The sequence below is a fragment of the Saccostrea cucullata genome, unplaced genomic scaffold, assembly GCF_032062105.1.
Source record: "Saccostrea cucullata isolate Sc308-1 unplaced genomic scaffold, CSIRO_AGI_Scuc_v1 ctg62, whole genome shotgun sequence".
Classification (NCBI taxonomy): domain Eukaryota; kingdom Metazoa; phylum Mollusca; class Bivalvia; order Ostreida; family Ostreidae; genus Saccostrea; species Saccostrea cuccullata.
In genome coordinates this window covers 432063-459775 of record NW_026937804.1, presented here as the reverse complement: position 1 = coordinate 459775, position 27713 = coordinate 432063, and the positions used below count along the sequence as shown (strand labels likewise).

Genomic DNA, 27713 nt, shown 5'->3' with positions numbered 1-27713 from the left:
CATTAAAAGGAGAAAGGGGTGATGATGTACAGTTCAATAGAAAGTGCTGCTTGAGAAACCAAGAAAACAGATAGACTGAAGGGACAAGTTGGTGCAACAGAAGGAACGAATCAGTAGCTAGAGCAGATAGGGGATGGGGTGGTGGGGGGTGGGAGTCATTTGGTGCAGTAGAAAGAAAGGGGGTCAGTGAGTAGAGCACCTATATTTAAAGTTAGGGTTATTGACCATGTACATGTCATATTTTTCCTTTCTAAGTGATCATGCAGTCTGTTATTATTGGTCTTTTGAAAATATCCCCTTCATTTGCAAAAGCAAGGGAAATGAAATCTGATTCATCTGTCAGTCAGTCTGTCTTTTTGTATCTCTGTCACCCAAAAAAATTCAAACTTGGCCATTTGTTAAAATTAAAAATAAGGTGTAAATAGCTAGGGATTACATAATTCACTTATGCATTAAATTTGATAGACTTTTCCAAATTTGCTATAACTTTTAGCCTAAAGAGACTCTTTTTGTTTTGTTTTAGGAGGAAATCTGGCAATGAAAATTGCTCAACACTGTGAAAATAATGATCTTATTGCAGAGGAGGTAAAATTGAATATTAAATTAATCTTTTTGTAATCACACATGAAAATTTTGAAAAGCCCAGTATAATAAAAATATTGATAATCTAGTAGTCTTTGAAACTCTTACAAATCTTCACAATACTTTTGTCTGATTTATTTGTAGCAAGTGACGTGGTACCTGTACCAAACAGCCTCAGCATTACAGTATATCCACCAGTTTGGCATAATTCACAGGTTTGTAATTAATACAAGAATTTAAACTTAATTATGTATCTCTGTAACATGTTTACCTATAGAATGTGCTGATACCATGGTCAGTGTTTTCCCTTTATTTCAAAGTAAAGGGTTAGAGATCAGTTGTAACAGGCTAGGGGCTGAAGTTTATGAACAGAATCTCAGTGGACTTGACAAGAAATTTTTATTTTGAAGCGGCATTTTTGTTAATTGAAGCAGTCACTTTGGCCGGTAGCCGGTTCTTGGGGAAAACACTGCATGGTATGAAGTTATCTCATTTAAACTATTCATCAAGCAAAATAACAGAACATTTTTTTTAATGAAATGTCATGAATTGAGGATGGAGATGATGTTGCAATTCATAGCTTCAGTAACAATTTAAAATAGCTTAAACTGTAAAACATAATTTTTTCGTTATGTTCAGATGTTTAATACGAGGGCTGTTCATGCAATAAATAATTTCCTCGGTGCTCAGAAAGAAGCAAACAACGCTTTTCAATGATTTAGTCTTCATGATTTTACTTATTAATCTCTTTTAATTCAAACACATGTCTGTAACATTTTTTATCCAATTTCCTATTGTTTTTAGAACTCATTTTTGGGTATGACCCTTAGTATACTGGAGAATGGCAGATCCAATGATTTCCTGGACTTGTTTTTTCCTTCTGAAAGGTGTTTTTTTTCAAGTTTGGAAATAGAAACAAGTCAAAAGGTCAAAGATCTGGCAAATATTGTTGATGTGAAAAAACATTAACTTTCTGTTTATCCCGAAAACCCCTTTACTTTTCAGGGCATGTGGGTTTGGACGTTGTCAGAAAGGAATTCAATGTGGTGGATTCCTGATTCTGGGTCCTTCCTCTAATAAACCTTTCGATTTTTTTGCAAAAAAATTGCTTTCTAGACTCCTCCAGATATGAAACCGTCTCCCCGAATACGAATTTGAACAACAATACCACTAATATTTAAGAAAATTGTATATAAATCTGTCTTTGTGCTCTTGCATACCTTTGCTCTTGTCAGACCTTCGCCGTTTTTCACAAGTATATCTTATGGTAAATTTTGTTTTTAATGGTTTTAAGCAATAGATTCATGTTCCAATATCTGTTTGAATATAAAACAAACGCGGATAACTACAATTACTGATATTTTAAAATAATTGTTAAGACTTTCGTACATGCTGTCGTTTTCGCTCATTTTTCAAAATATAGGGTGACCTTTGAGTACCAAACTTTTTTACTGTCAAACGTTTCTTAAAAACAGTGTAAATTACTCCCGATATGATGTCTATCAAATTTGCTATGTGTTTTAAAGTCAATCATATATCATCAAATATTATTTGTTGAAATTTGGCAAACAGTACATAAGTTATAATTTTTGTTGGCAAGGAGGGTACCCATTTTTGATGCCCATTATGTAATTTTTTATCATTGATATCCACCTGCTCATTTGTCTATAAAATAGATTTTACATGTTTTATTGAATATTTCTTTGGGATTCTTAACAAGTTTTAATGTAGCTTTTATTTTCACTCTAGTTTACTGATTCTTTACCATTCATTTATAATGGAGTGTCTCGAATAGCCCTTGTTTCCCAGCTTCTCACGATGAAACTGTGCGATGAAAAGTGGTCATATAAACTGTTATAAATTCAGTAAAGATTCAATAATGAGAGAAAGTCAAGTTAAATGTCATATGATATCTGTATTGTATGTCATACAGTTCAGGACATTATTTATTGAACAGCCCTCGTAATTATGCCTTTCTTCTCATTTCAATTTTCTTATCACATGTAACACTATTTCATTCTTTTGATATTTTTCATCCTTTGAATATTTTCATACAGGTTCTCTCCATCTCTCTATTTCTCGATGAAGCACAAGCACTTTATCTCTCAGGTTTATTTTCTGTTTTGTATTCTTTATCAATTCTTTAAGTCATTTTTATCCTTGCATGTTTACTCTGTGACTTATAATCATCGATCATTAATGCCATCATAACATTGTGGGCTTTGTGTTTACTTTGTCCATTCATAGTTTCACTATAATTGTTGTTTAAATTTCCCTTAATGTTTATTTATGTGTACTTATTTTGTTAGAATTAAAACATAAAAAAAATGTATTAGTTACATCAAAGATTCTCTTGCTTTGCTTCTTTCTCATACTGTATGTCAATGGAATGGAGAATTAAACTGTACATTTTATAAATACATATGCATGCTGTAGTATTCAGGATTTATTTTATTCATTGTTTCTTGCTTACTTAAAAGTAGAGGTGCACAAACTTTTCATCATAAGGAATTTTACTGTAGTATTTGAAGAAAATTGATCTCATCAGATCATATTTCAGGTAATTATGCTCGACCTGATTTTTCAGGGAAGGGAGGGGCTGGGGGTGTAAACCAACATTGGATTGTTCATGCTATGAATCAATTTGGAAGACATCATATTTTTGTGCATCTCGATGTCCATGTATACATCACTTCATACACCTCTCTCTCTCTATATACACGTATATTACCACATGTATTCATTCCATATTCATTCCATTTTACTGGTGTTCATAACCCAAAGCACTAAATATTGTGTATTTAATTTATACATTGAAGTAGGTTTGCAAAGTTTAAAAAAATTTAATTCTTAAACATAAACATTGTTTTGTTATACATTAATAATTAATTTTCTAATTTTAATAATTAAGAATAAAACTTTAGATTTGAAATTGACAATATATTATTATATTTTAGGGACATTAAAACCATGAACATTTTTCTCACAAAGACAGACTTAATCAAACTGGGTGACTTTGGGATTTCCAGAATTCTAGAAAGCATGAGTCAAATGGCTGAAACAGTAAGAATTTATAAAAGAGTGGATTGTATCATCCATATTGTAAGGAGAGGCTAATCAGTAATACTAATATAACAGTGACCTGTATGTGTTGTAATGTTACTTCTTTCTGTGTATTTTCAGGTTGTAGGGACCCCATATTATATGGCCCCAGAGATTATCAAAGGAGACAGGTAATTCTTATAGATACGTCTTTGATGAGTAAGTTATCACATGGTTGCTTTCAGAATATACATGCATGATAAAGGAAATAAATCCCAACTTGGATATGCAAACCTGCATGAAAAATTCTTACTAGGACCTCATAATTAAAGATTTGGGGGATTAGTTTTTATCTCTCTTTCGCTATTTGTCTACAAAAACTTTAACTTTGAAATAAATGATTCTAGGGCCTTTATCATCTATATTCAGTAAAGCATCCAAATATGATATGGCAAACTGTGTCGTGTGATATCTTTTACTAGATCATTTCTTTACACCAGAATTTTTTAACTTCGTAACCTTGATCTTGGCATATGTCCTTCTTTTAAAAACCTAATCATCATTTCTTAATGATTAAAACTAGGCTTTTCTTATTTTACCTAACATGAATATACATTCCTTGTGATGAGATCTTTCTTATGATACCAATATATTTGATCCTGTGACCTTGAAATATGACCTTCTAACCTAGCTGCAGATCTGTAGTGTTATGGTAAACCAACTTTTATTCACGACAACTTTATTTCACGATATACCAGGGGTAATCTATTTGACGATAATTAATTTTCGCGATCAAGCCTTTTTCGATCTTTTGTAAATAGACAGAGAGGCGTTAAGTACCTGTTCCCGCTGAGACTGTCGCGAACTTCGCGAAAATTACTCGCACGCGAATAAAAGTTGGTTTACAGTATTTGTCTTTGACCATAATGCTACAAATCCCGTAATGCAAAAGAGGTGCAATTCACGGCGCAAGATTTTTTGCGCAGTTTTAGGGAGATTTTCTCCACTTTCCAGCATTGGTCAATGAACAAGCTTTCACTCCCTAATACTAGAAACATAATTTAACTAATCTGTGTATTTTATCCATCTCCCAACCCTTTATAATTGTCTCTACAAGTGATAAACTCGCTTGATTTAGATTACATGTATTTGTTAGATTGCTGAAAATTCACTTCAAGCGAGTTTATTGCCAGTGGAGACAACTATAAAGGGTTGGGAGCTGGATAAAATATACATATTGACTGCAGAATGTGTCTAGAATTAGGGAGTGAAAGGTAGTTGATTGACCAATGCTAGAAAGTGGAGAAATTCTCCCCAAAAGTGTGCAAAAAATATTGCGCCATAAATTGCACCTTTTTTGCATTAGGGGATCTGTAGCGTTATGGTTAAAGACAAATATATAAAAACCATAACGCTACAGTTCTGCAGCTACTTCTAACCTTGCTCTTGAGCTATCATATGGGGACATCAGAGTTTCATAAACACATTTTGAAATTTGAAACAGACATGGGCATTGTGTTTAAACTCATTTTTGTTTTAGCTATGATCACAAGGTGGACATGTGGGCCCTTGGTTGTGTTGTGTATGAGCTGTTGACTTTGAAGAAGACTTTCCATGCCACGGTAAGGTTTATCTACTTAATCACACAATACTCATGTTTATTATGCTATAAGAGTGTGTAGAATTTCTCTGTACATGTACATCAAAATCCAGACTACTTTCCATTTAGAATCAGCTGCGACTGGCCTATGAGATTGTGAAGGGTGAGCGGGGGGATATAGACCCTCAGTACTCGGAAAACATTCAGCACTTGGTCAGCTGGATGCTTCAGAAAAATGCCAAAGACAGACCGTCAGCAGAGGAATTATTGACCAGTTCAAAGTTCACAGAGATTGCTGATGTCCAGGAGATGGAGAAGAGAGTCTGGGAACTCAACACGTTGTCACGGAAACTAAGGCAGCTGTCATCCATCTCCATGGAAACGGTTCCTATCATTAAATCTAAAATCACAGAGGTAAAACATCATGATTGTTTTCTGGGAAAAAGCAAAAATGTTTTATGTACATGTCACTTATATAAAGCTGGGACTTATTTAGTAACTATTTTATGACAGTAAAGCATCATTTTGGTCCCAGAGCTTGTAGCCTATATATGGATATTTTGTTTAGATTTACATGTAATTTATTTGTGATTTGTTGTAGGTTTATCAGTGGGGAGGTGGAAAATTAACCCCACAAAAACAGGACATATTTATCAAGGGCAAAAGTGCAATACAGGTAATTAAACTGTCTTGCTGTAAACCTTGTAATGATGTTTTTAGCTCACCTGACACAAAGGCTCTATTGAGCTTTTCTGATCATATTTTGTCCGTCGTCCGTCCGTCTAGCTGTCCATCCGTCTGTAAACTTTTCACATTTTTGACTTCTTCTCAAGAACCACTGGCCCAATTTTAACCAAACTTTGTACAAAGCATCCTTGGGTGAAGGAGAATTTAAACAATTTATATGAAGGGCCAAGTCCCCTTCCAAGGGAGATAATCAAGAAAAGACAAAAATAGGGTGAGGTCTTTAAAAATCTTCTTCTCAAGAACCACTGGGCCAGAAAAGCTAAAACTTATGTGAAAGCATCCTGGGATGATAATTGTTCAATTCATGACCCCCTGGGGAAGGGCGGGGCACAATAGGGAATCAAAGTTTTAATTAGAAATATATAGGAAAATTCTTTAAAAATCTTCTCAAGAACCACAGGGCCAGAAAAACTCAAACTTATGTGAAAGCATCCTGGGATAGTGTAAATTCTACTTTGTTCAATTCATAGCCCTCAGGGGTAGGAGGGGGCATAATTTGGAATCCAAGTTTTACATGGAAATATATAGGAAAAAACTTTTAAAAATCTTCTTCTCAGGAACTACTGGGCCAGAAAAGCTATTTAAAACTTATCTGAAAGCATCATGGGGTAGTGTAGATTTTAAACTGTCCAAATTATGACGGTCATTGACCTGTGGGGTAGGGTGGGGCCACAGTAGGTATTACAAGGGGGAAATCTGGTAAAGAATAGCATGGTCAAAGCTACTCAGGTGAGCGATGTGGCCCATGGGCCTCTTGTTTGTTCTTGTCCTGTTCTATGAACAACCTTGTACACTGTACTTGTTAAGGTCCAGAAATGTCAATGATCTGTTTATTTTAGTAATGATTCTCTCATTCTTACTCAGGTGGCTGCAGGTCACTCTCATTTTGCTGTGGTTACCATGGAAAAAGAACTCTATACATGGGCAGTAAGTAGAGTTATTCTGTAATTATTGTCAGAAGTGGAATTTTCTGGTTTTAATCACTCAAGTTTTAATCAATATGATTAATATAAGGTAAATTTCCATTGATTCTTTATAATCACAGAATGTACAAGGTGGTACAGAAATAGTAGGACAACTTGGTCATGGGAACACATCAGCATACAAAGCCCCCAAGAAAGTGGAGGGATTGGAGGACGTTATACAAGTGTCCTGTGGAGAGGACTTCACCCTCTGTGTCTCAGGTATCTCCTCCCCCCTCCTAAATCTAACTACCCCATCACCCCATGATATATGCACATCTAAATTTTTCAATGTTGGGTTTTCCAAAAGTGCTTCATGTTATGATCTACTTATATTTTTTTTTATACAGATGAGGGTAAGGTTCATGCCTTTGGGTCCAATTACTATGGCTGTCTTGGGGTGGAGGAGGAGGAAGAAGTTCTCTCCCCCTTACTGGTGCCGTTTTTCTCGTCTAACCCGGTGGATGAGGTCTCCTGTGGGGAGAACCACGTGGCAGCCCTAACTAAGGATGGGGACGTGTACACCTGGGGGTGTGGAGAGTTCGGTAAGATTTCAATCAATATCAGGCCAAAGTTTTATATAAATATCTGAATAAATTGAGATATAAAGTATATCTATATACCAAATAGTCTTTGATTGCTTTTCCTATGATTGTCTATTTCAGGGAGACTTGGCCTTGGTTCAGAAGATGACTTTTCAACTCCTCAGAAGGTATGAAGGGATATATTTATTTTTTAAAATTTTCAGTGGGCAACAGAAATTATTTTATATAAATAAAAAACGTAATTCATAAGTTGGAAAATATAAAAAGTTTTTAGTCTTAATCTGTCAGTCTTAAGTTGTACTTTGATCAGAAATGGAAAAAAGAACTTAAAAAAAGATAAAAGTTATCATGTTCATTGAAGGTTGCAACCCCAGGGAAGCACCTGTTTAAACACGTTGTCTGTGGTTGTGATGGTACATTCCTGATCACTATGAATGGTCGAGTTCTGGCAGCAGGCAGTAATGAATATAACAAACTGGGATTTAACTCCGAGACTTCTGGACTCAGAAAAAGTAAAGTCAAGGTAAAGACTACAATTCAGATCTCTCTGTGATAAACTGGTGTCAGTCTTTGTTGTAATGTGTGATATTAATTGTATGTACAGGTTTATGACATTCCGTGTAAGTACACATTCAGCACAGTGAAGCCTCTGACCAGATTCCTCATTGCCCAGGTGGCTGCTGGGAAGGATCACTCCGCTGCTGTCGATTGTAAGGTTTATAAACAAGTAAAAAAAAACAAAGTAGATACATGTATTTAATTACTATGTGTTATACTAAGCCATAAATTATCATGAAAAATTATTCATAAATCACAGTTGAAATTTACCCTTTTGATTGTATTATATGTATGTAGAATTTGTTGTTGTTACAGTGTATGGACATTTGTATACCTTTGGATCTAACAAGTATGGTCAGCTGGGGACAGGGGATTTCAGGAGACATCGGGGGATTTGTCGTGTGGGCGGGGGGTTGACCGGGAAGGTGGTAGATAAAGTGGCCTGCGGTGATGGATTCACAGTAGCCATTAATGGTAGGATCACCAAATGGGTATTTAACAGTTTTAATAGTCATTGCATGGAATTGTCATTAAAATTAAAAGAAATAACTTTTGACCTTTATTTTCATTTCCTTTTATGTATGCAAAAACTTCCATCACAACTTCTTAGATGACTTAAATATCATTATGATGTTGTACAGAGAACCAGGTGTTTTCTTGGGGAAATGGTGACAATGGAAGACTGGGAGCTGTGTTTTCTGACAAATTAAAGGGACCAAACAATAAGTCCAGTTGTCTTCCCAGGCCTATATTTGGGTCCTTGTACAGTGTGTCCAATTTATCATCACATCACTGGCATACGATAATCATAGCTGGTAAGTTTTATCTTTGAGTAATTTTTACCCCACAACTATCATAACTCAATCATAGGTGGTATTAGTTTTACCTGACAAGTGACAAAACTCAGTCAGTTGAATTCACTTTAAACAGCAGGTTTATTACCATCTGTGATATACATTAGGGACCATATATATACATCTCTGTCTTAACCATGGAAATAAGTACATATGTAGTAAGTATAGACAAGCCTTATCATAGATTGACTTACATTTTTTAATAGCTCTTAAATTTTTCCATTACTGTACATGAAACAGTGAATGCTGGTTAGAGAAGAGTCCTATACATTTTTTAGTTTAACTGTTTAAAGTACACTGTACTTTTTGTATGTCTTTCTTGGCAGTTTGACAGATATTTAGAATTCTAAAATAATGTCATTTTTCAACTCTGTACTTTAAGGCCATATTGTAAACATTCAGCATATACATATCGTTACTTATCATTGAATCTGTGTCAGTTATGTAATCAGAGAACTTTTATTCTTTTCCAGAGAAAATTTTGAATCAAAAGACATTAAGATCAAGAGTATCCTCCCCTAAACGTAAGTGTCGCATTGTGAGGGTGCTAATTATAGAGTATGATATTTCTCTCTGTTAAATCTATAGACTGTAAAGTGTTAGGTCTGTTTTATTGAAACTTGCTTATAACAAAAATTAGGAATCATTTAATAATATCTTTCATTATACCTAAAAAAGATTTAACAAAGAAATTAGTTATATGTAATATTTGGTTTCAATGAATATTTCCTTCACTTTTAGTTTTGTGAAATAATATTTTTCTTTTGCAAATATTTTAAGAAAACTATAAATGATGAATCATTTTTATACTTCTAAAGTTCCTGTTTTATCCCCCTAAAATATTTAATATCAGCTATACATGGTAAAAACCATTCTGTAATATTCCTTAAGAATACATTATATATATATTCATAGTTGTGCTTTTCGACAGAAAACTTCTTTTATATAATAATAGGGAATCTAAGCTCCAGGAAGAACTGGATTCTGAATAAGCAAGTTTCACTGTATTTTAATCACAGGCACTGGATATTTAAACAAACCAATCACATAATAAACAATCTCATTAAGTTGGAGCAATTTTGAAATGAAATGAGTATTAAAAAGTCGGCTGCCTTTGACTTTATGTTTGTTGATGTAGAGTAGTATTTACAGTTTTATAACCTACAGATTATAGAGGAAAAAAGTATTCATTTAAATTGATATGTAGATATAAAATTTTTTTCTTTTCTTTATTACGAATTTTCAAACATAAATGTTTATCATGTTGGTTATGATGTTTATCTTCCCTCAAACCTTTCCATTTTGCTAATGACCTTGACTTTTCCTATGACTTTGAAATGACAATTTTTATGATTTATGCTATCTATTTAGTAAATTGTTGAAAATTTTCTACATATGGAAGTAACAATGTTACACAGATTAGTAAGAGGGTATTTTAGAAATAAAGCCAATATTTGTTGAAAATTACCATAGGTCTAAAAAATACTCATTGACTTGAACTGGATTATTTAAAAATCTAAGAGAATGAGTTGTCACTGGTTGATAAGTAAAAATATATTCCTGTGTTACTGTCTAAACTAGAGCCAATATAATCCATTAGACTTAATATATTCATTAAAAGACGAATATCTTCTAAATAATTAATACACATATATTGTACTTTCTAGTAGTAGTTAACCACAACAGTTCTTACATTAGCTTGATTTTCTGGGGCCCATGGACATATTTGAAGTTTATTGACTACATTTTATGGTTGAATTTTCATTTCTATTTTTAAAAACCTCTCAGCTTTGTTGTATATTAAATCTTCATTCATTGTTTGTAGTTGATTCTTCATTATATTTGCCCTAACTATCTTAAGACTTAAGGCACCAGTACAAGAAAGTAACAACCTGTTAGTGGTAGGCTAATAAGGCCATTCCAAGGTTTTTCTCTTTTTATTGACCCATCTTTTAAAACCCTATCTACTTATTCTCAACAAAGAAACCACAATAGCCAAAACTTTAAACACACACTTAGTCAGAAAAAATATGTCATGCAAAGATCTATTCCTTAGCAAAATGGTAATCAAAGTATTAAATTAATATGTATATAATAAATATGACAGTTGTTAAACAAATATAGGAAGAAACTGATAGAATTTAAAGGTTTTGACCAAAAGAGTCAATGTCAGTGATCCTTATTTTGTTCGTTTTCACCTCTAGGGTGTCGAAAACCAAGGCGCAGGCAGGCCCTTAACAGAGAAAAAAACCCTTGGAATGGCCATTAGCAGTTCATTGCTAGTGTACACCCTTTTCTACTTGTAGTCATTTTAACTCTCACTTTCTTATTCTAACAGCTAGAGAAAATCCTCCACTTAAAGGTCTGTATCTGGCTTTATTATTTTATTCAAGTGTTCTCTGTTATTTTGTCAATAGTTATTTGAAGTGTTCACCATATTACACACTTTTGAGCACAATATGTCACCTCGTAATCTATCAGGTGATGTAAGTCCTTCTGATTACTAATTAATATGGCCTTTATTATTTACACATTTTCAATTCTTTATTCACTCTAAACCAGATCACTGGTACAAGAGGTACATACAGACATATATAGAAACAGAAATAACAGTCAAGGGTGAAAATTTCGTGGTCAGTATTTTACATAATTGCTAGGGCTCTCGAGCACTAGCAACTACGTTAGTCGAAATTCCTTTAATACGCATGCTCGGCTTCACGGTCGTGCATTCGGGGAAAACTGGGAAAACTACTATAGGTAGACCGTACGATAATACTTTCGTTGTATCATGTTGTAGCATTAAATGACAATGTTTCATTCTCTCTAGTAAAGGTCATAAATGTTCCGTTGCGCCAAATCTCCAGTAGGTCAACACAAGCTAACCCCCGGCCACCGTTTCTTTACCTATGTGTTTATTAAATACACTACAAAACAATTATAACTTTATCACTCTCCAGCCTCGATAAAAATTAAAGAATTCAGCAAAATAAATCATTTGATCACGGATCCTCCTTTCTGTTTTAAAAATTGCTACGGCGCTAGCTCACCTATCTTTTTAAAAAGATAAACTTGTCAGTATCATTAGGAGGAGGAGGTTGGACTTTGAAAACTTTTTTGCGTAATTTTGAACATCTACCTGAGTTCGTATAAAATTTGCAGTTCATGTATATCAATGGATTATACACTGTTAAACACACGAAAAATTATTTTGTAAAACTATAGGTACTGTGAGCAATGAGCTCACTAAATAATAACCCCCCCCCCCACCTCCCAGATGATTATAATGGCAGTATCAATGTTTTCCTCTGGAAAATCCAAAATATATGTCAGATCAAAAAGTAAAATAGGAGGTGCACAATGGCAATATGTAATAAAGATTCTGTGAAAGTTTCATTAAATTTCCTTCAGTAGTCTGAGGGGAGTTGCAGATAAGAGATGGGTACCCCCAAAGCATAACAGACGGACGGACGGACATACCGATTACTATATACCCTCCCACTTTTCAGGCGGGGGGTATAATAAATGATCAGAGTTTAAACAACAAGATGTGTTTGTGAAACACTGCAGATGTCCCCATATGGCAACATACCAAAGATTAAACTTTTCTTTAAATGCAAATTAAACATTTTGGTACCCAAATAATGTCTTCTCATAAGAAATACAATTGTGAAATATGAAAGCCATAGCACCACCTGTTCAAAAGCTATGGCCAAGGATAAGTTTTTGAAAAGTAGGTCAAACTCCCAGGTCAAAGTCAAAGGGTCAAAATTGTTGGTTTCGAAAGAAAGGTCTTGTCACAAGGTTTATATATGTGAAAATATGAAAGCCCTAACCATAACTGTTCAAAAGTTATGGCCAAGGTTAAAGTTTTTAAAAAGTAGGTCAAACTCCAAGGTCAATGGGTCAGAGTCATTTGTATCTAATGAAAAGTCAAATTGTCACAAGGATTAAATATGTGAAGTATGAAAGCCCAAGCCCTAACCCTTCAAAAGTTATGGTCAAAGTTTTTTTTTTAAAAAAGAAGGTCAAACTCCAAGATCAAGGTCAATGGTCAAAGTTCTTGATATCCAATGAAAGGTCTCTCACAGAGATTACATATGTGAAGTATGAAAGTCCTAGCCCTTACCTTAAATCATTAAAGTCAAAAGATCAAAATTGTTGGTAGCCAATGGAATATCTTGTCAAAAAGAATATAAATGTTAAGTATGATGTATATACCATTCAAAAGTTATTGCAAATTTAAAGTAAAAGTTTGAATTTTTGTGTAAAAGTATGTCAAACTCCAAGGTTAATGCTTTGGTGATACCCAAAGAAAGGTCTTGTCCCAAGGAATACATATGTGAAATATGAAAGTCATACAAGGTCAACACATAGTCTCAGACCCCGGAATTACGAACGTCTTGAGTCATTTACTAATATGTGGTTCGTTTCGAAAAATGTACATTTTGTATGCAAAAATCTGTGTTGATTTTGACCATAGACTTAATTAGGTCTATGTTTTGACCTTTGTGAATATTATTTTGTTTCTGGAGTGGGAATGATATTAGAAATAAATTTTAAGTAAACCTTTGTCAGGGTAGTTTTCCAGCAATTCCGTGTTTGTTCAATTTAGAAAACAATGGAGAAATATTATTTTCTCGAATTATACAAATTTTTACGGCACGAAACCCCAGATTTTCATAATACAAAAAAATAAACATTAGCTACCGGTATTTTTGTGATGGAATAATACCGTTATAACCAAATTGTGGATGAGTGTTATCCTTTACTTTGTTGCATGGACACATCCAGTACACGACACAATACTTAATACCAATTTAATTTCAGTTTTACTGTATTATGTATAAAACAAATACAGTCGTTTGGCCAGTTCCGGATTTTGGCCAGTTCCGAATAATAAGTAATTTAAGGACTGATAAATAATAAATTCAACGGTGTAAAAATAAATTGATTTCTATGGTAAGAAGGCTTATCTATGAGTGTTTGAATTATGTGAAGTTTTGATTTTTTGCCCTCAGTTTGGTATCGTTATCGTACTTGAAACAGTTGACATACTTTTACAATGCAACAAATCTGAATCACCGCGACGCGTAAGTCTGCAGAAAAACCTCCATAGATACATACATTTTTAACATAAAACAACGTTCCAGGTATCAAAAGTAAGTTTGATATGTACTCTAATATATACTAAAAATTCGTCAAAAATAAATATTTAGAACACTGGAATATATCGAAATATTTTCGTGTTCTTATTTTACCAGTTCCGAATACCCATTTTAAACACTTTTATAAATTCCTTCTTCGATGTTTTTTTCATTGTAAACGTGACTTATTATACCCCCGCTTGAAAAACAGGAAGAAAGGGTATAAAGTAATGGGATGTTTGTCCATCCAGCCGTATGCAGCCCGTACGTCCGTCTAGTTGTACGTCCGTCTGTCTGATACATGTATGCTCTGGTGTATTCATTTCTTATCCGCAACCCCTCTTCTACCACTGAATAAAGTTGAATGACGCTTCACAGAATTTAATGAGTCTTTCACAGAATCTTTGTTTAACAGTGCCAAAGTGCACCTATTTTATTTTTTGGATCTGGTACATAATTTGGGCTCCCTGAGAAAAACATAGATACTGCCATTCTTTGTAATATTGAAAGGTATATCCTTCTCTTATACGCAATTCCTCCTATACCACTGAATAAGATTTAATGATACTTTCACGTATTCTTTATTGCATTGTGACCTTTTATTTTACTTTTTGATCTGACATTTATTTCGGGTCTCCCAGAGTAAAACATGGAGTTTGTCTTAAATAATCATAAAGGAGGTGTGGGGTTTCATTAAAATGAGCTCAGTGCCCACAGTACCTCTAGTTTCTCTTCAACCTGTGGAAATACATATAATTTATTGGTAAGCAATTAATTTAACTTTTCTTAGTCATGCCAATGGATAACGTCTGGGATGTATATTTGTTAATTTAGGGTTGAATTGAATAAGAATCTATAAGGGTATCCGAAACCCGTCGGGTTATTCGTAACTGGTAAAATGGACACCTATGGCAAGTTGCGACATAATTTTTTTTGAGGGATGTCTGAACTTTTATGAAACAATATTTAATTCCACAAGTCATCGAACTACCTTGACAAAACACTTGGACTTTGATATAATTCCTAGTATATTTATAGCACCGTCGAATCGGTTTCTTATTCGGAACTGGCCAAATAACTGTATCAGAATGCACACTTTTATCAATTAAGAAAATAATTTGCAAAGGTAGCCCCTTTTTATCTGTTAAAAAGAGAATGTTGCAATGTGTATTTGTTTGACCAGACAACTTATCGGCATTCCATAATTTATACCAAGTAATCTTCATTACTCCTATCAATTTTTATTAATTTATGAAACGCTTCCAAAACTAATCAACAATTAATTTACGTGCTGATGTATCTTCGTGTTTGTGTAAGGTGGTAGCCGGTGATCTTTTGTTTGTATTTAAAGAAGAGAATCTAATCAAATCCTCCAAATAAAGATTCTGTACGCACACACAGATATGAAATAGATTCTGACTGTTGAGATGGAATAACTGTTGAAAACATTTTTTTTTAATAAATATTAACATGATGAATTAATTCTTGGGAGGAGCGCTTAATGTGATTTTTACTATCGCTGATATGGATATTTCGTTGACTTTCTCCATTCAGTGGTGATTCCACAACTAGTTCAGGAAGAGGACAGTGCGTTTGTCTCGGACGGAATCGGAAGTGAGGACATCTCTTCCAGTGAACCGGTGTCGGAGTCCGACGGAATGAGTGATTCCGGAAATCCACAAACTCCAGATACAGCGGTGAGACTACTTATAATTTCATTAATTTACCAATTGTACCTTTAAAGCCTAAAACTCTTATTTTGGGGGGTTAAATTTTGTCAGGATCGGCCCAGTTCTGCTGAATCTTACGACCGACCACGTTCTGGCGACAGACCAAGATCGGCTGGTAGAAGTGCCACGATTCCAGAGGAAGACACGCAAGTCCCGGACTGGCTTAAAGCGGTCAGATTCACTTCTTTTCACATACACCCTTTGGTTATTTGTATTTTAATTGTCTGTTATGGGAGTATGACGTTCGTGTTTCAGGAGCTGGATGACGATTTTATCCCTATGCCGGGGAGTAGTCAACCTAAAGCCCCGGCCCTGCTTAGTCCTACCCCCCTGGCTAACCTTTACTGCCCCCTCCTGTACCGAGTGTAGTCCGTCCAATATTAGGGGAGGAGGTCTCCAAATCTCCATCCAATACACCAAACGCTCATCTCAAAAAGGTAATGATTGATTGATTGTGTGTTGTTTTACGTTCCATTCTTTCACTCATATAGATACGTCATATAGATACGTCATATATAACGAGGAATGGCTTCAAAGTTTGACCTTTACTTGACACTCAGGCCATTGAGCAGTAAGGGATCTTTATCGTGATAACGCCTGCCGTGAAAGGGTAAGACCCGCACCCGCTACTTTCACTTCAAAGTGCCGAGGGCATGGCGAAAGAACAGTTTCCCATTTTTTATCAATTTCGGTCAGTCGCGACAAAGATTCGAACTCACGACCTTCCGATCAGAGAGTGCTCTTTACCGACTCAAAAAAGTAATGAGTTATTATATTAAAATGTTAAGACTTATTCATTATTGTCAAATATTGTTGGAATTAAGGCAATGCGTGTTTCCTATTGTAGAACGGAAGTCAGGATAACATCATCAAGAACCTGAATGAAAGAATTCATCTCCTGGAGGCGGAAAACAAAATGGTAATAAAAGTCAATACTATTCCTAGCAATCGGATTAACAAAAACAGGGGACCTCGTACATTGTTTGTATGCCTACTGGCGTGATTCCAGATGTCAGGTCGGTGATGGATGGGTGTGTAATGAATCTGACTGATGAAGTGGGTCTCACATGTCACAATGTACTTTGTTTTTCATTTACTTACTGTATTCTGAAAAGCCTTGAAATTATCAATTGATTCTCCTTGAATCATGGAATTCTTAAGCCTGAATGCCGATTTGAAGTTAATACAAGAAATGATGGTTTCTATCAATTATACATCAATGCGGTATTATTCCAAAACTTAAAAAAAGTCATCTACATTTTATTTAATGACATTAATTCATGGGTCTGAGGAGAATGATTTCATTTGATGTCGTTGTTTCTTGTAGCTGAAAGAAGTTGTGCAGCTTCAGGATCTTAAGATCAAATCTTTAGAGATGAGACGAGCTCTGGATGAAAAGAAAGACAGTTGACAAACAGCTGACGTCATGATCAGCTGATAAACAGCTGACTTGACAAACAGAACTGTAGTCTGATTATTTTACAAGTAGAAGCTTCCTCCAACAAGTCAGCAATCAACCGTCATCTACAGCTATCCCAAGTCTCCATATATAAACGTGGTTGTGATATACTATGTATATGGTTGTGAAATTAAAAGACCAAGGAATAACTAGTAAAAGCACGATATATATTTATAATTTTATTCTGCTGAAAAATGGTTCTTCGAACTGAAGAACCTTGTTTATTGACCCCATTGTGTTTGTTCAGCTACATCATCCACAAGTAATTATTTGTGATCAAAATAAAACAAATGAACCTGCCAAGTTGTTTGCTTTTATTTTAACGCCACTGTTCTGAACACTTGGTTAAAAAATGCGGAGATTTGGGTACTTGATGTTTTTTTTTCTGTAAATATATTACTATAATAAATAAATAACAAATTGAATTAAAAAAAAATATTATATGATAATATTTTCTATATACATAATTATTAAGTTATCTCAAAACTGCGACTTTACAACATACAAAACACATACAGAGCGTAATACAAATAAACATGTGCATTCTTATCAGTGTACATTCAAATGCACAATGAAGTATTTAAATACAGTAAAATAAATAATATTTAGGGAAGTTTTGCTGGTAATGACGACTCAAAAGACGTCTGCAGAGTCTAAAATGAATGGTTTGGATCTGATTTCTCACAAAGGGAAGCTTCCCTTATCCATACTTTGGCACAAAAATCGTTGAAAGAAAGAAAAGCTATCGAAGTTCTAAAACTTCCATTATCCCTGCAAAAAATGCCAATATGGCGCCAGCAATGGCGAGTCCCATTGACCAGCCGACAGAGTAGCCCATCTTATCCATCTTCCCGCCAAAAACAGCAATGCCAATAACGATAAATAAAACTGAAAAAAATTAAACAAGATGCAATATAAAATCAAAAATATTCTTATATTTTGAAATACACCCTGAAATAAGTCGTGAAACAGCACGCGTTTTTGGCTGCAATGAATCAATACTTTTGTCAATGGTGGCCTTGTAACTTTCTGGTCGACCGTCTCAAACATTCAGACCAGCGAGCTTAAGAACTTCAGGTTAATTGGTGCACGTATCATATTGTAATTTTGAATTTACTTCGTAGAGGTAAATGCAAAATTACAGCTTGATAATTACGTCACGTATTTTGCATTTACTTGCACCTATAGTTAATTCAAAATTTACATCATGATGCAAGCAATAATAAGTTTTATCATAATCGCACCAAACGTGCAAATGGAGTCCTCGCCTTACTACCCGGTACTGACCCGTGTAAGGTTTGTACATGAGGTAGAGATTGTGGGTACAATTCGTATCTCTAAAACATTGAAGAAGTTTCAACAAATTCATTTACAAAAATAACATTGGAAGGAATTACTAAATAAGATGCCAGTAATGTTTCTCACCTGACAGAAATGTGAATAAGATAATGGCATAAAGAGCTTTCCTCTGTTTACACGAAGACACGAAGAAGTACAAGAGAAGTATCAAAAGGGCTACAACCATACATATCAAACCGAGGCATTCCACAGCTTGTGTCAGACGAAACCAGCCTGTAAAGTATAACAATAACATAGAAAACCGAGGCATTCCACAGCTTGTGTCAGACAAAAACAGCCTGTAAAATATAACAATTATACATCAAACCGAGGCATTCCACAGCTTGTGTCAGACGAAATATAACAATAACATAGAAAACCGAGGCATTCCACAGCTTGTGTCAGACGAAACCAGCCTGTAAAATATAACAATTATACATCAAACCGAGGCATTCCACAGCTTGTGTCAGACGGAACCGGTCTGTAAAAAAACAGTTACAAATATATAACCGAGACACTCAGCCAGTCTGTAAAATATAACAATTATACATCAAACTGAGGCATTCCACAGCTTGTGTCAGACGAAACCAGCCTGTAAAATGTAACAATTACATAGAAAACCGAGGCATTCTACAGCTTGTGTCAGACGAAAACAGCCTGTAAAATATAACAATTATACATCAAACTGAGGCATTCCACAGCTTGTGTCAGACGAAACCAGCCTGTAAAATGTAACAATTACATAGAAAACCGAGGCATTCTACAGCTTGTGTCAGACGAAAACAGCCTGTAAAATATAACAATTATACATCAAACTGAGGCATTCCACAGCTTGTGTCAGACGAAACCAGCCTGTAAAATGTAACAATTACATAGAAAACCGAGGCATTCCACATCTTGTGTCAGACGAAAACAGCCTGTAAAATATAACAATTATACATCAAACCGAGGCATTCCAAAACTTGTGTCAGACGGAACCGGTCTGTAAAAATAGAACGTAAAACGTTATTGCAAACGTAAGTATTCAACAAATTGTGTCAAACGTAACTAGCCTGTAAAACAATAAAAATCATTCTGTATAAAACCATAAAATATTTACAAAAGTTACAGAGAGGACCCAGGTTGAAAATATTGATGAAAAAAAGATTTGATCTGAGATAAGAATGAGGTACAGGTATACCTGGACATTTTAAGGCATATTCTTGGAAAATTACGATACTGGAATTTTTAATAATTATTATTATATCAATAAAAAATAAAAATGAAGTTGAATGCGGAAAGTATCTTCTACTGTGACAGTGTCTGCAATGATTGAATACCAGATTATAAATTGGCATGCAAACAAAGCATTAATCGGACAAAAACCTTAGTTATTATGCATGTATTTGTTTACATTGTAAATTATGCTGTTTTCCTCAATTTGCCCAGAATGTAAAAGTTAACCAAAGCTTTCTACATTCTCAGAATTCCAAAGCTTACGTCACTCCGAACATCTACCTGTGTAACGGGGACCCGTGTTAATTATTGCGCTGACAGGTAGTGATGAGGTTTTGCTCCCTAAACAATTGCTCAGCTGCCGTGTTTATCGCGATCTGATGCAACTCATATGTGAGGTTTTAGATTCCTCTAAAATTGTCAGTGCCAGTAGATGAATGAGTGAGCATAATTGCAAATATTCACTGCTGCAATTAAATAAGGATGTTTTTATTGGTAACAAAATATTCAATAGTGTTTCTATGGAAAGAAAAAAAAAATTACAAATCAAATGAAAACGACAGAAGTACACAATCTTACAGTTTTTATTGCACTAATTTTGCAAACGTATGGCAACGTCTTTTCTGAATGAAAAGTTACAGAATCCGTGGAGCTCGAATAAAACCCCTGCTATGAAGGCTACGGAGAACTCATTAACGCGTGCTAACAAGGCATATTTTGGGATTCTCTCTAGTGAAATGTAATGCTCGCCAAAAAAGCAATTACTGAGATGCAAATAAAAATCGAATCGACTTTTGTTGATAAGACGACAAAACGATTTCATTACTACCAAAGAAATAGTGTATAACGTCGTTTGCAAGAATCTTTCAGTAGCTTTCCCGGAAACCTTTGGCGATTTTTAAATTGTGTTGAAGTATTTTTTGTATGGAGTGAGATGATAGTATTGTTAGTCATCCTCTTCCATTAATTCCATTTTCCTGTAATCGGTTTGCTTCTCCTATTAACCAATCATTTAACCACCTAATATTGGTATGTATTTCCTTAGCTGTCAATGATAACCAAAATGAATGTCTAAAATATTGAATCGCTGGAAACGCATCATTACTTATAAGCATATCCTGTACAAATATATTTTCTTCTTAATTTTAATGAAAACAATAATTCTTCTTTAAAATAATTTTGGAACTTTCGATTGATGGAAACAATTTCAAGAATTAAAAACACTCTCATTGTCCACTTTCTGCAAGATTTGACTGTCAGCCAAATCAAAGAGCCAACGATATGAATAACGTTCTGACAACCAAAGTATTGTAGACATTATTGCCGTGATACTTGTATTAAGAGAATGAGCTATTTCTCTTAGTCACTGACATAAATAGACGTCAATTACAATTCTCAACGCGAAAGCATCCAATTCCTTTCTATATTTATACCACTTTGAAGCAATCTTTGGTTACGCGAAAACATTGTACTTCACTACAGGGTCATATTCTTATCTCTGAATACTTTTTCTTCTTTAATAAAACTTAATCAAGTTTGATAAAATCAAAGAATTATTTAGGCTCTGCTCGGAATCTGTCATTTCCAATGCTGCTTGGTTATATAGAGCCTGCAAAGCAATAACTTTCAACGCACGAGATATTGCGGTACTCAAATATATCTGTCAATGCTAATTTTTAGTTTTCAGCATTCTTTTGTTTTTGTTTCTGAAATCTCCAGCAAATTTAAGATGAAATCCATATGTTCAATGCATGTCGTTTTTTTAATTAAGTGACAGCCTTTTCGTGTCATTTGTAATTCCTTGCTAATCAAACTTACCAGAGTTAAAGAAATGTTTGGGTATTTGTGCACGACTGAGGTAATCCCTCGCTTCCTGGACATTATTGGTGTATTTATACTCCAGCAGGTACTTCCACAGACCTACGACTTTAGTTGAAGTTTTCGTTGTTTGGAGATACTCCCAGTAGAAGGTAGAAAATCCGATCACATACAAAATAAAACCCAGAACAAAACTGACGAAAGCTAGCCTCATATAGAGGGTAGTCTCTCTCCATCTAGAAAACATAGCGTCCAGAAAAATTCACAAAAACACTTAATTAGCTCCAATAAAAACAAATCTGAAACCTGGTCAGTCTAACAGAAAATCTTTACCAAAAAAACGCAATTTGTGTTAAAAAGCATGGTGACAGTAAAAACAAATTCAATTTCTGCAGGAGGATTTTTTTTCAAACTGACAGTCGGAATTCTACAAGACTTTGATGGTATTTTTATCTTCGGAAACAAATATTTTCCATTCCCGAGCTAGGAATTCACATTGTATATCATCAGGTTCGACTTCTGTATAAAGGTGTGCATCTCCCGGATTATAAATCAAGAACATAAACAATCAGCAGACGAGAGTCAGGTGTGAACTTAATTTAGCGCTTCATTCTCACTCGCCTCCCTTCACCCTCACTTCTGAAGCAATTTCAATTAAATATTTGAGGAGGAAATTTTTGGCTCCCTGTTCTCGGATTAGCCTCCCGATTCACGGTCTCTCACAGAGGTATTAATTACAGCTACCTTCTCTTTCTCTTCCACATGCACACGTCAATTATCAGGGAGGCTCTACAGTGGGGAAAGCTCCTGTTGTTATTTCCCGTTCTTTCAGAAGAGTGCACCCCAGGAAACATTAACTATTGTGTAAAAGCTTTTGCCAGAAGCGTAATTTATTTTTGATCTGTAAACACTTTATCTTTGCCAACTTTCCCTCTCTCTCATGATATTGCTTAAGAGGAAGTCTATTTCGCTACAGAGTCAGTGGTTATCCAAAGGCATAAGACCCGTGATCCACGACGCTCGCCAGATATCTTATGACCATCTTAGACAAAAGCCAACTCTGTAACGTTCTGATTTGTGTTTAAATTGGCAATTAAATTAGAATATGTAATGTTAACGTTTTAGCATTTAGCATTTTGTATTGAACATCTCTTTACTACTATAGTTATCAGTCATTCTTAATGACATTTTAAAGTTTAAATTGGCAATAAAATTAGAATATGTAATATTAACGTTTTAGCATTTAGCATTTTGTATTGAACATCTCTTTACTACTATAGTTATCAGTCATTCTTAATGACATTTTTAAAGATGCATGAGATAGAAAGACAAGGCGATTCTGTCCCGATATTGTGACCTTGTATTATGATAATGCAAAAAAGTTATAACACAATCTAACAAAGATATTACACTTCTGCCCTGCAGTACCGCATTAGATTCTCCACCCCACACTCAAAAACATGGAATCAGTTTAAGTAAGGTAACATCATGCAATAAGGTACGTCAAACAAATAAGTGCCGTATTTTTATATTTATATTTTACTTTGGTTATTCCATTTCAAATGGACAATTGCAACTTTAAAGTAGGAAAACCAACATGAAAGTTGGCATTTCCAATTTTACTTTGGCTTTTCTTTTTTAAAGTTGACTTTTCAATCTTTCAAGTTTGTGTTTCATGAACTTTAATTTCATCTCTTTTTAACTCACCTGAGCCGAAGGCTCAAGTGAGCTTTTTTGATCAAAATTTGTCCGTTGTCTGTCGTCGTCGTTGTCGTAAACTTTTCACATTAAAAATCTTCTTCTCAAGAACCACTATGCCAGGAAAGATGAAACTTATAGGGAAGCATCCTCAGGTAAAGTAGACTTAAGTTTGTTCATTCAAATCTACAAAATGTAGATTCAGGTTTGTTCAAATCAAGACCCCTGGGGGTAGGACGGGGCTTCAATGGCGGATCAAATTTTTATATAGAAATTTATAGGGAAATTCTTTAAAAATCTTCCTTTCAAGAATAGCAAAGACATGAATGATCATATTTATATGTAAACATCCTCAGGTAGTGTAGATTCAGATTTGTTCAAATTATGACCCCCGGGGGTAGGGCGGGGCTACAATGGCCGATCAAAGTTTTCCATAGAAATATACAGAGAATTCTCTAAAAATATTCTTTTCTAGAATATTAAAGGCAGGAATGATAATATTTATATGGAAACATCCTCAAGTAGAGTAGATTCAGGTTTGTTCAAATCATGACCCCATGGGGTAGGGCAGGGCCACAATGGCCGATCAAAGTTTTACATAGAAATATATAGGAAAATTCTTAATAAAAATCTTCTCAAGAATAGCAAAGCTTCTCAAGAATAGCAAAGCCATGACTAGTCATATTTAGGGTAGGGCGGGGCCACAATGGCCGATCAGAGTTTTACATAGAAATATATAGGAAAATTCTTAATAAAAATCTTCTTCTCAAGAATAGCAAAGCCATGACTAGTCATATTTATATGGAAGCATCTTCAGGTAGTGTAGATTCAAGTTTATTCAAATCATGGCCCCATGGGGTATGGCGGGGCCATAACATAGAATCCAAGTTTTACATAGAAATATATAGGAAAATTCTGTAATAAAAATCTTCTTTTCAAGAATGGCAAAGCCATAATAAGTCATATGCATATGGAAGCATTCTACAGGTAGTCAAAGAAATAAGTATCCTTAGTTAGTGTAGATTCAAGTTTGTTTAATTCATACCCTCTCCCCTTCAAGGATTGGTTGAGACCACTTTTGGGTTTAAACTTTTCAATAATAAACTGATATCTGCTTTTTTCCAATCTAGAGTGCTCAGGTGAGCGATGTTGCCCATAGGCCTCTTGTTTTAATAACCTTTTCCTTGCATGTAGCTCTTTTGCTTTGTTTTAATATTATTCTCAACTTTATAATTGTACAAAATTAGTAAAAAACTAAAAAATTATAATTTTTAAAAGTCAGAATTACCAAATTTAAACTTTAAAAGTCACGGTTGAAGGTAGAAAAAACGAACTTTAGCTTTGGAATTACCAACTAAACAGACGTACTTTCAAGTTGGAAATACTAACTTAAAAATTATACCTGCCACTAATACGCTTCCGTATCTATGGATATGTTGTGATGACTAAGTATATCTCATTATAGAGGAATGTCATAGATCTTTAACTTATTAAGAAATCTTTCAATATAAATTGTATTAAGTAGGTTTGATCAGCTTTATTTTGAGCGTAAGGATATCACTCTTGTCGTTTATAAGACAAAATATTGCCGCAATCCTCTCGCGCAATAATACAGGCGGAATACAAGTGAGTACAGAGCTTATTGTTATTGATTGCATGAGTCACTCACGTGTCAAAAAACAGTTTCCAGAAATAGAACAAATACAGAAATCAGAAAATGTAAGGAAGTTATCACCTCATAATGCTCAAAATAACTTAACTACTGTGTATTGCATTAAAAATACCACCTTCAGGACCAAAATATTGGATATCCTTCTGTACAAGTTCGCCTTTGGTGCACTCCTTACTAATCCGGAATCCTCCACACCGCCGAAAATACCAGAGTCCGTAGGAAACCGACCTGGAGAAACCGTGTCCATCCGAGTACGTGTGTACTGCCCAGGCGGAAGTCATGATGCCGACCAAGGCGGAAGTGAAGCTGATGGCGAGAAATGTACATCCCACAATAAGAAGTCTATTGGAGTGAGCACTACACATCGAGAATGCGGCCAGACTGTTTTAAAGCAACAGGATGGAGCCACAACTTGTGCATATCAAAACATAAACAAGATAGTAATTAACATGATTAAGGCTAAACGTGTGTGTATTTTGAATTCTGTACTTTTCCTTACAGCAGGATGCACAAGAATTACAGGACATACGTCATTTGATCGATTGTTAGTTCTGATCAGAAAATCTTTTAAGCAAGGCATTATCTGGTTGAACGTAAAGTAAAAGATATTGGAAACAAATGCTTGTCTGATATTATTTTTTATATGTACTTCTTAACTTTTTAAAAGTTTGTAGCTTTGAATGAATTGGATCTTTTGCAACCTTTGTAACCTATTTTTGTAACTTCAATCCTTAACAATGTTAACAGCATTTTGAATTCATATTCATATTATCTGTTGTAAATTTTTACATTGGCGTCGGAAGCCAATTGAAACTGGGGGGGCTAAGTGTAAAAAAAAAAATTTTTGTACCTCCAAAAAAAAAAAAAACTGACAAGCAAAAAAAAAGGGGGGTGGTGGTGGTGTAGGTTCGAACTCCAGTACCAAAAATTTTCTTCCAAACACCACCACTTTCCCCATTTTTAACCTATACTAAGACGTATCTGTGGAAAGTGGGGGGGCTAAACTTACGAAGATATGTTCAATGTCTATACTAAGTATATATTTGGAAAAAAAGTGGGGGGGGGGGGGTGTATTTGCCAACTATTCTGTATCTAAAATACAGTAGCCCCCCCCCCCCCCCCCCCCGGTTCCGACGCCTATGTTTACCATCATTATTTTTTTCATTGCAGGGTTTTAAACCTCAACCATATTTAGGCAATGCAAATTACAATTAAAAACATGCGTTTCAACTTCAAAATCACAGAAATGAATAATGGTGTTCATGATCAACTTTTACGAGGAAGACAATTTAGTACATGTAGTCAGTCTTACAGTAAACTGTAACAGGAATATTTCTGGAATACTGAATTCAATTAACGGCTATCATTAACCGTATTGTACACACTACTGAATTATGAATTTCACGGTTCAGTCACAGTATTGACGACACTGAAGGAAATCAAAGGAAAATCAATAATAACAGGATTAATCTCTACTGGAATTGCAACTTGTATTGGCTAGATTTTTAATTAAATCTCATAAAATATAAATTTACATAACTAGGAACATTTTTGATACTATAGTAAGTCAATTACGAGATCCACAGTTTTCATTTAAAAGAATATTATTAATCCATTCACATCTAAATATATAGTTTGACTGTTTTTTCATGGTTATTTGTTTTTTTATCCAACAACCTAGCTCTATTAATTTGCTGTACAAAACAACAGGTTGATCACTTGACAAAATATTGGTATTTGCTCACGCAATTTCAAGTAGATTTTAAGGGACAATTAATTAATAACTTGGTGAAAAGCTTTACATTTATAACTCATGTAAATTTTTATTTCACGTTTAATATATCGACCCTAATTAGAATGTGTACTTATTTACATTACTGTAATTATAAACTATTATAATATTTTCCACTCAACTTACTTAACCTATGACTTCCGCCTTGATTCATTGTAAGAACATATGACATTATTTTGAACAATTTCAGCAAGAATAAACCTGATGAGGAATAAAGCCTTTGAATAGGTTTTACCTCGCCGTAATGAATGAAGGACTCATAGAACGCAGCAGGTTAATGATAATTTTTATTTTAGAAAATTAACATAATTATTCCAACAGATAGACATGTCAATCCTGTACTTCTTTCAATGCATTATGTGTAACTAAGTTAGTGGCTTACGATTTTTACTCAGTTTATGTAATATTATCTCATCCGTACTTTGAATACTAGTATTGGCCAGGTAAACAGTATCTTAGTATCTCACCTGTCCATTCCTTTTTTGAGTGCACTCTGTGTAACTAAGTTAGTTGCTTACAAATTTACCCATTTTAATATGTAATAATATCTCACCTGTCCATTCCTTATTACCCAGGTAAACAGAGTTCATCGGATCTTCATGACATCCCCGGGGGTCCTCACACCTGTAATGTATCCAGAGTCCATAACTATCTAGGTAATTCTCCTCAGGTCTCTCTATCTGTAACCAGTAAATCGAACTAAATCCGACAATAAACAAAATTAAGGCGAGGGTCAGGGAGACCAAGGCAAGCTTTAGATTAATGGAGGCCGTGCGCCAGTGGTACAGCATGGCTCCTCATTGGAAATCTGAGGATCGGGAAGCTGACGATATCCCGTGATGACACAGTCTGACTTCAAAGTGAAGCAGATTATAACGAATACTGAATCCACGGCAGAAATTGATTTGTTTGCTTGGTGTGATCTATAAAGGTTTCAGCATCTGCTACAAACATGGG

General features: G+C 34.7%; 2 protein-coding genes across 5 annotated transcripts in view; one reads left to right on the top strand and one right to left on the bottom strand.

The window, feature by feature from the left end:
* Positions 1 to 17639, top strand: part of LOC134248871 (serine/threonine-protein kinase Nek9-like) — an 18475-nt gene extending 836 nt beyond the window's left edge. The window contains exons 3-24 of one of the 2 annotated variants that reach the window (XM_062731256.1): positions 524 to 585; positions 727 to 797; positions 3540 to 3645; positions 3766 to 3815; positions 5165 to 5246; positions 5354 to 5638; positions 5826 to 5900; positions 6836 to 6898; positions 7017 to 7155; positions 7284 to 7478; positions 7599 to 7645; positions 7840 to 8001; positions 8083 to 8188; positions 8352 to 8510; positions 8678 to 8851; positions 9364 to 9414; positions 11229 to 11252; positions 15589 to 15731; positions 15816 to 15935; positions 16020 to 16201; positions 16612 to 16683; positions 17092 to 17639. In XM_062731256.1, the coding sequence (XP_062587240.1) occupies positions 524 to 585; positions 727 to 797; positions 3540 to 3645; positions 3766 to 3815; positions 5165 to 5246; positions 5354 to 5638; positions 5826 to 5900; positions 6836 to 6898; positions 7017 to 7155; positions 7284 to 7478; positions 7599 to 7645; positions 7840 to 8001; positions 8083 to 8188; positions 8352 to 8510; positions 8678 to 8851; positions 9364 to 9414; positions 11229 to 11252; positions 15589 to 15731; positions 15816 to 15935; positions 16020 to 16133 (2228 nt within the window). In that variant the 3' untranslated portion in view covers positions 16134 to 16201; positions 16612 to 16683; positions 17092 to 17639. Of the gene's footprint in view, positions 1 to 523; positions 586 to 726; positions 798 to 2649; positions 2692 to 3539; positions 3646 to 3765; positions 3816 to 5164; positions 5247 to 5353; positions 5639 to 5825; positions 5901 to 6835; positions 6899 to 7016; positions 7156 to 7283; positions 7479 to 7598; positions 7646 to 7839; positions 8002 to 8082; positions 8189 to 8351; positions 8511 to 8677; positions 8852 to 9363; positions 9415 to 11228; positions 11253 to 15588; positions 15732 to 15815; positions 15936 to 16019; positions 16202 to 16611; positions 16684 to 17091 lie in introns of those variants that run through there. The other variant, XM_062731257.1, reaches the window with a different exon arrangement.
* Positions 17523 to 27713, bottom strand: LOC134248873 (uncharacterized). 3 transcript variants are annotated; one of them, XM_062731260.1, is made up of 3 exons: positions 27310 to 27713; positions 18649 to 18795; positions 17523 to 18111 (listed from the first exon to the last, which is right to left on the bottom strand). In XM_062731260.1, the coding sequence occupies exons 1-3, from the start codon at positions 27545 to 27547 to the stop codon at positions 17966 to 17968; spliced, it is 531 nt and encodes a 176-aa protein (XP_062587244.1). In that variant the 5' UTR covers positions 27548 to 27713; the 3' UTR covers positions 17523 to 17965. The 3 variants fall into 3 exon arrangements, with proteins under 3 accessions (XP_062587244.1, XP_062587242.1, XP_062587243.1); XM_062731258.1 differs by lacking the exon at positions 27310 to 27713 and adding an exon at positions 25080 to 25406; XM_062731259.1 differs by lacking the exon at positions 27310 to 27713 and adding an exon at positions 21595 to 22534.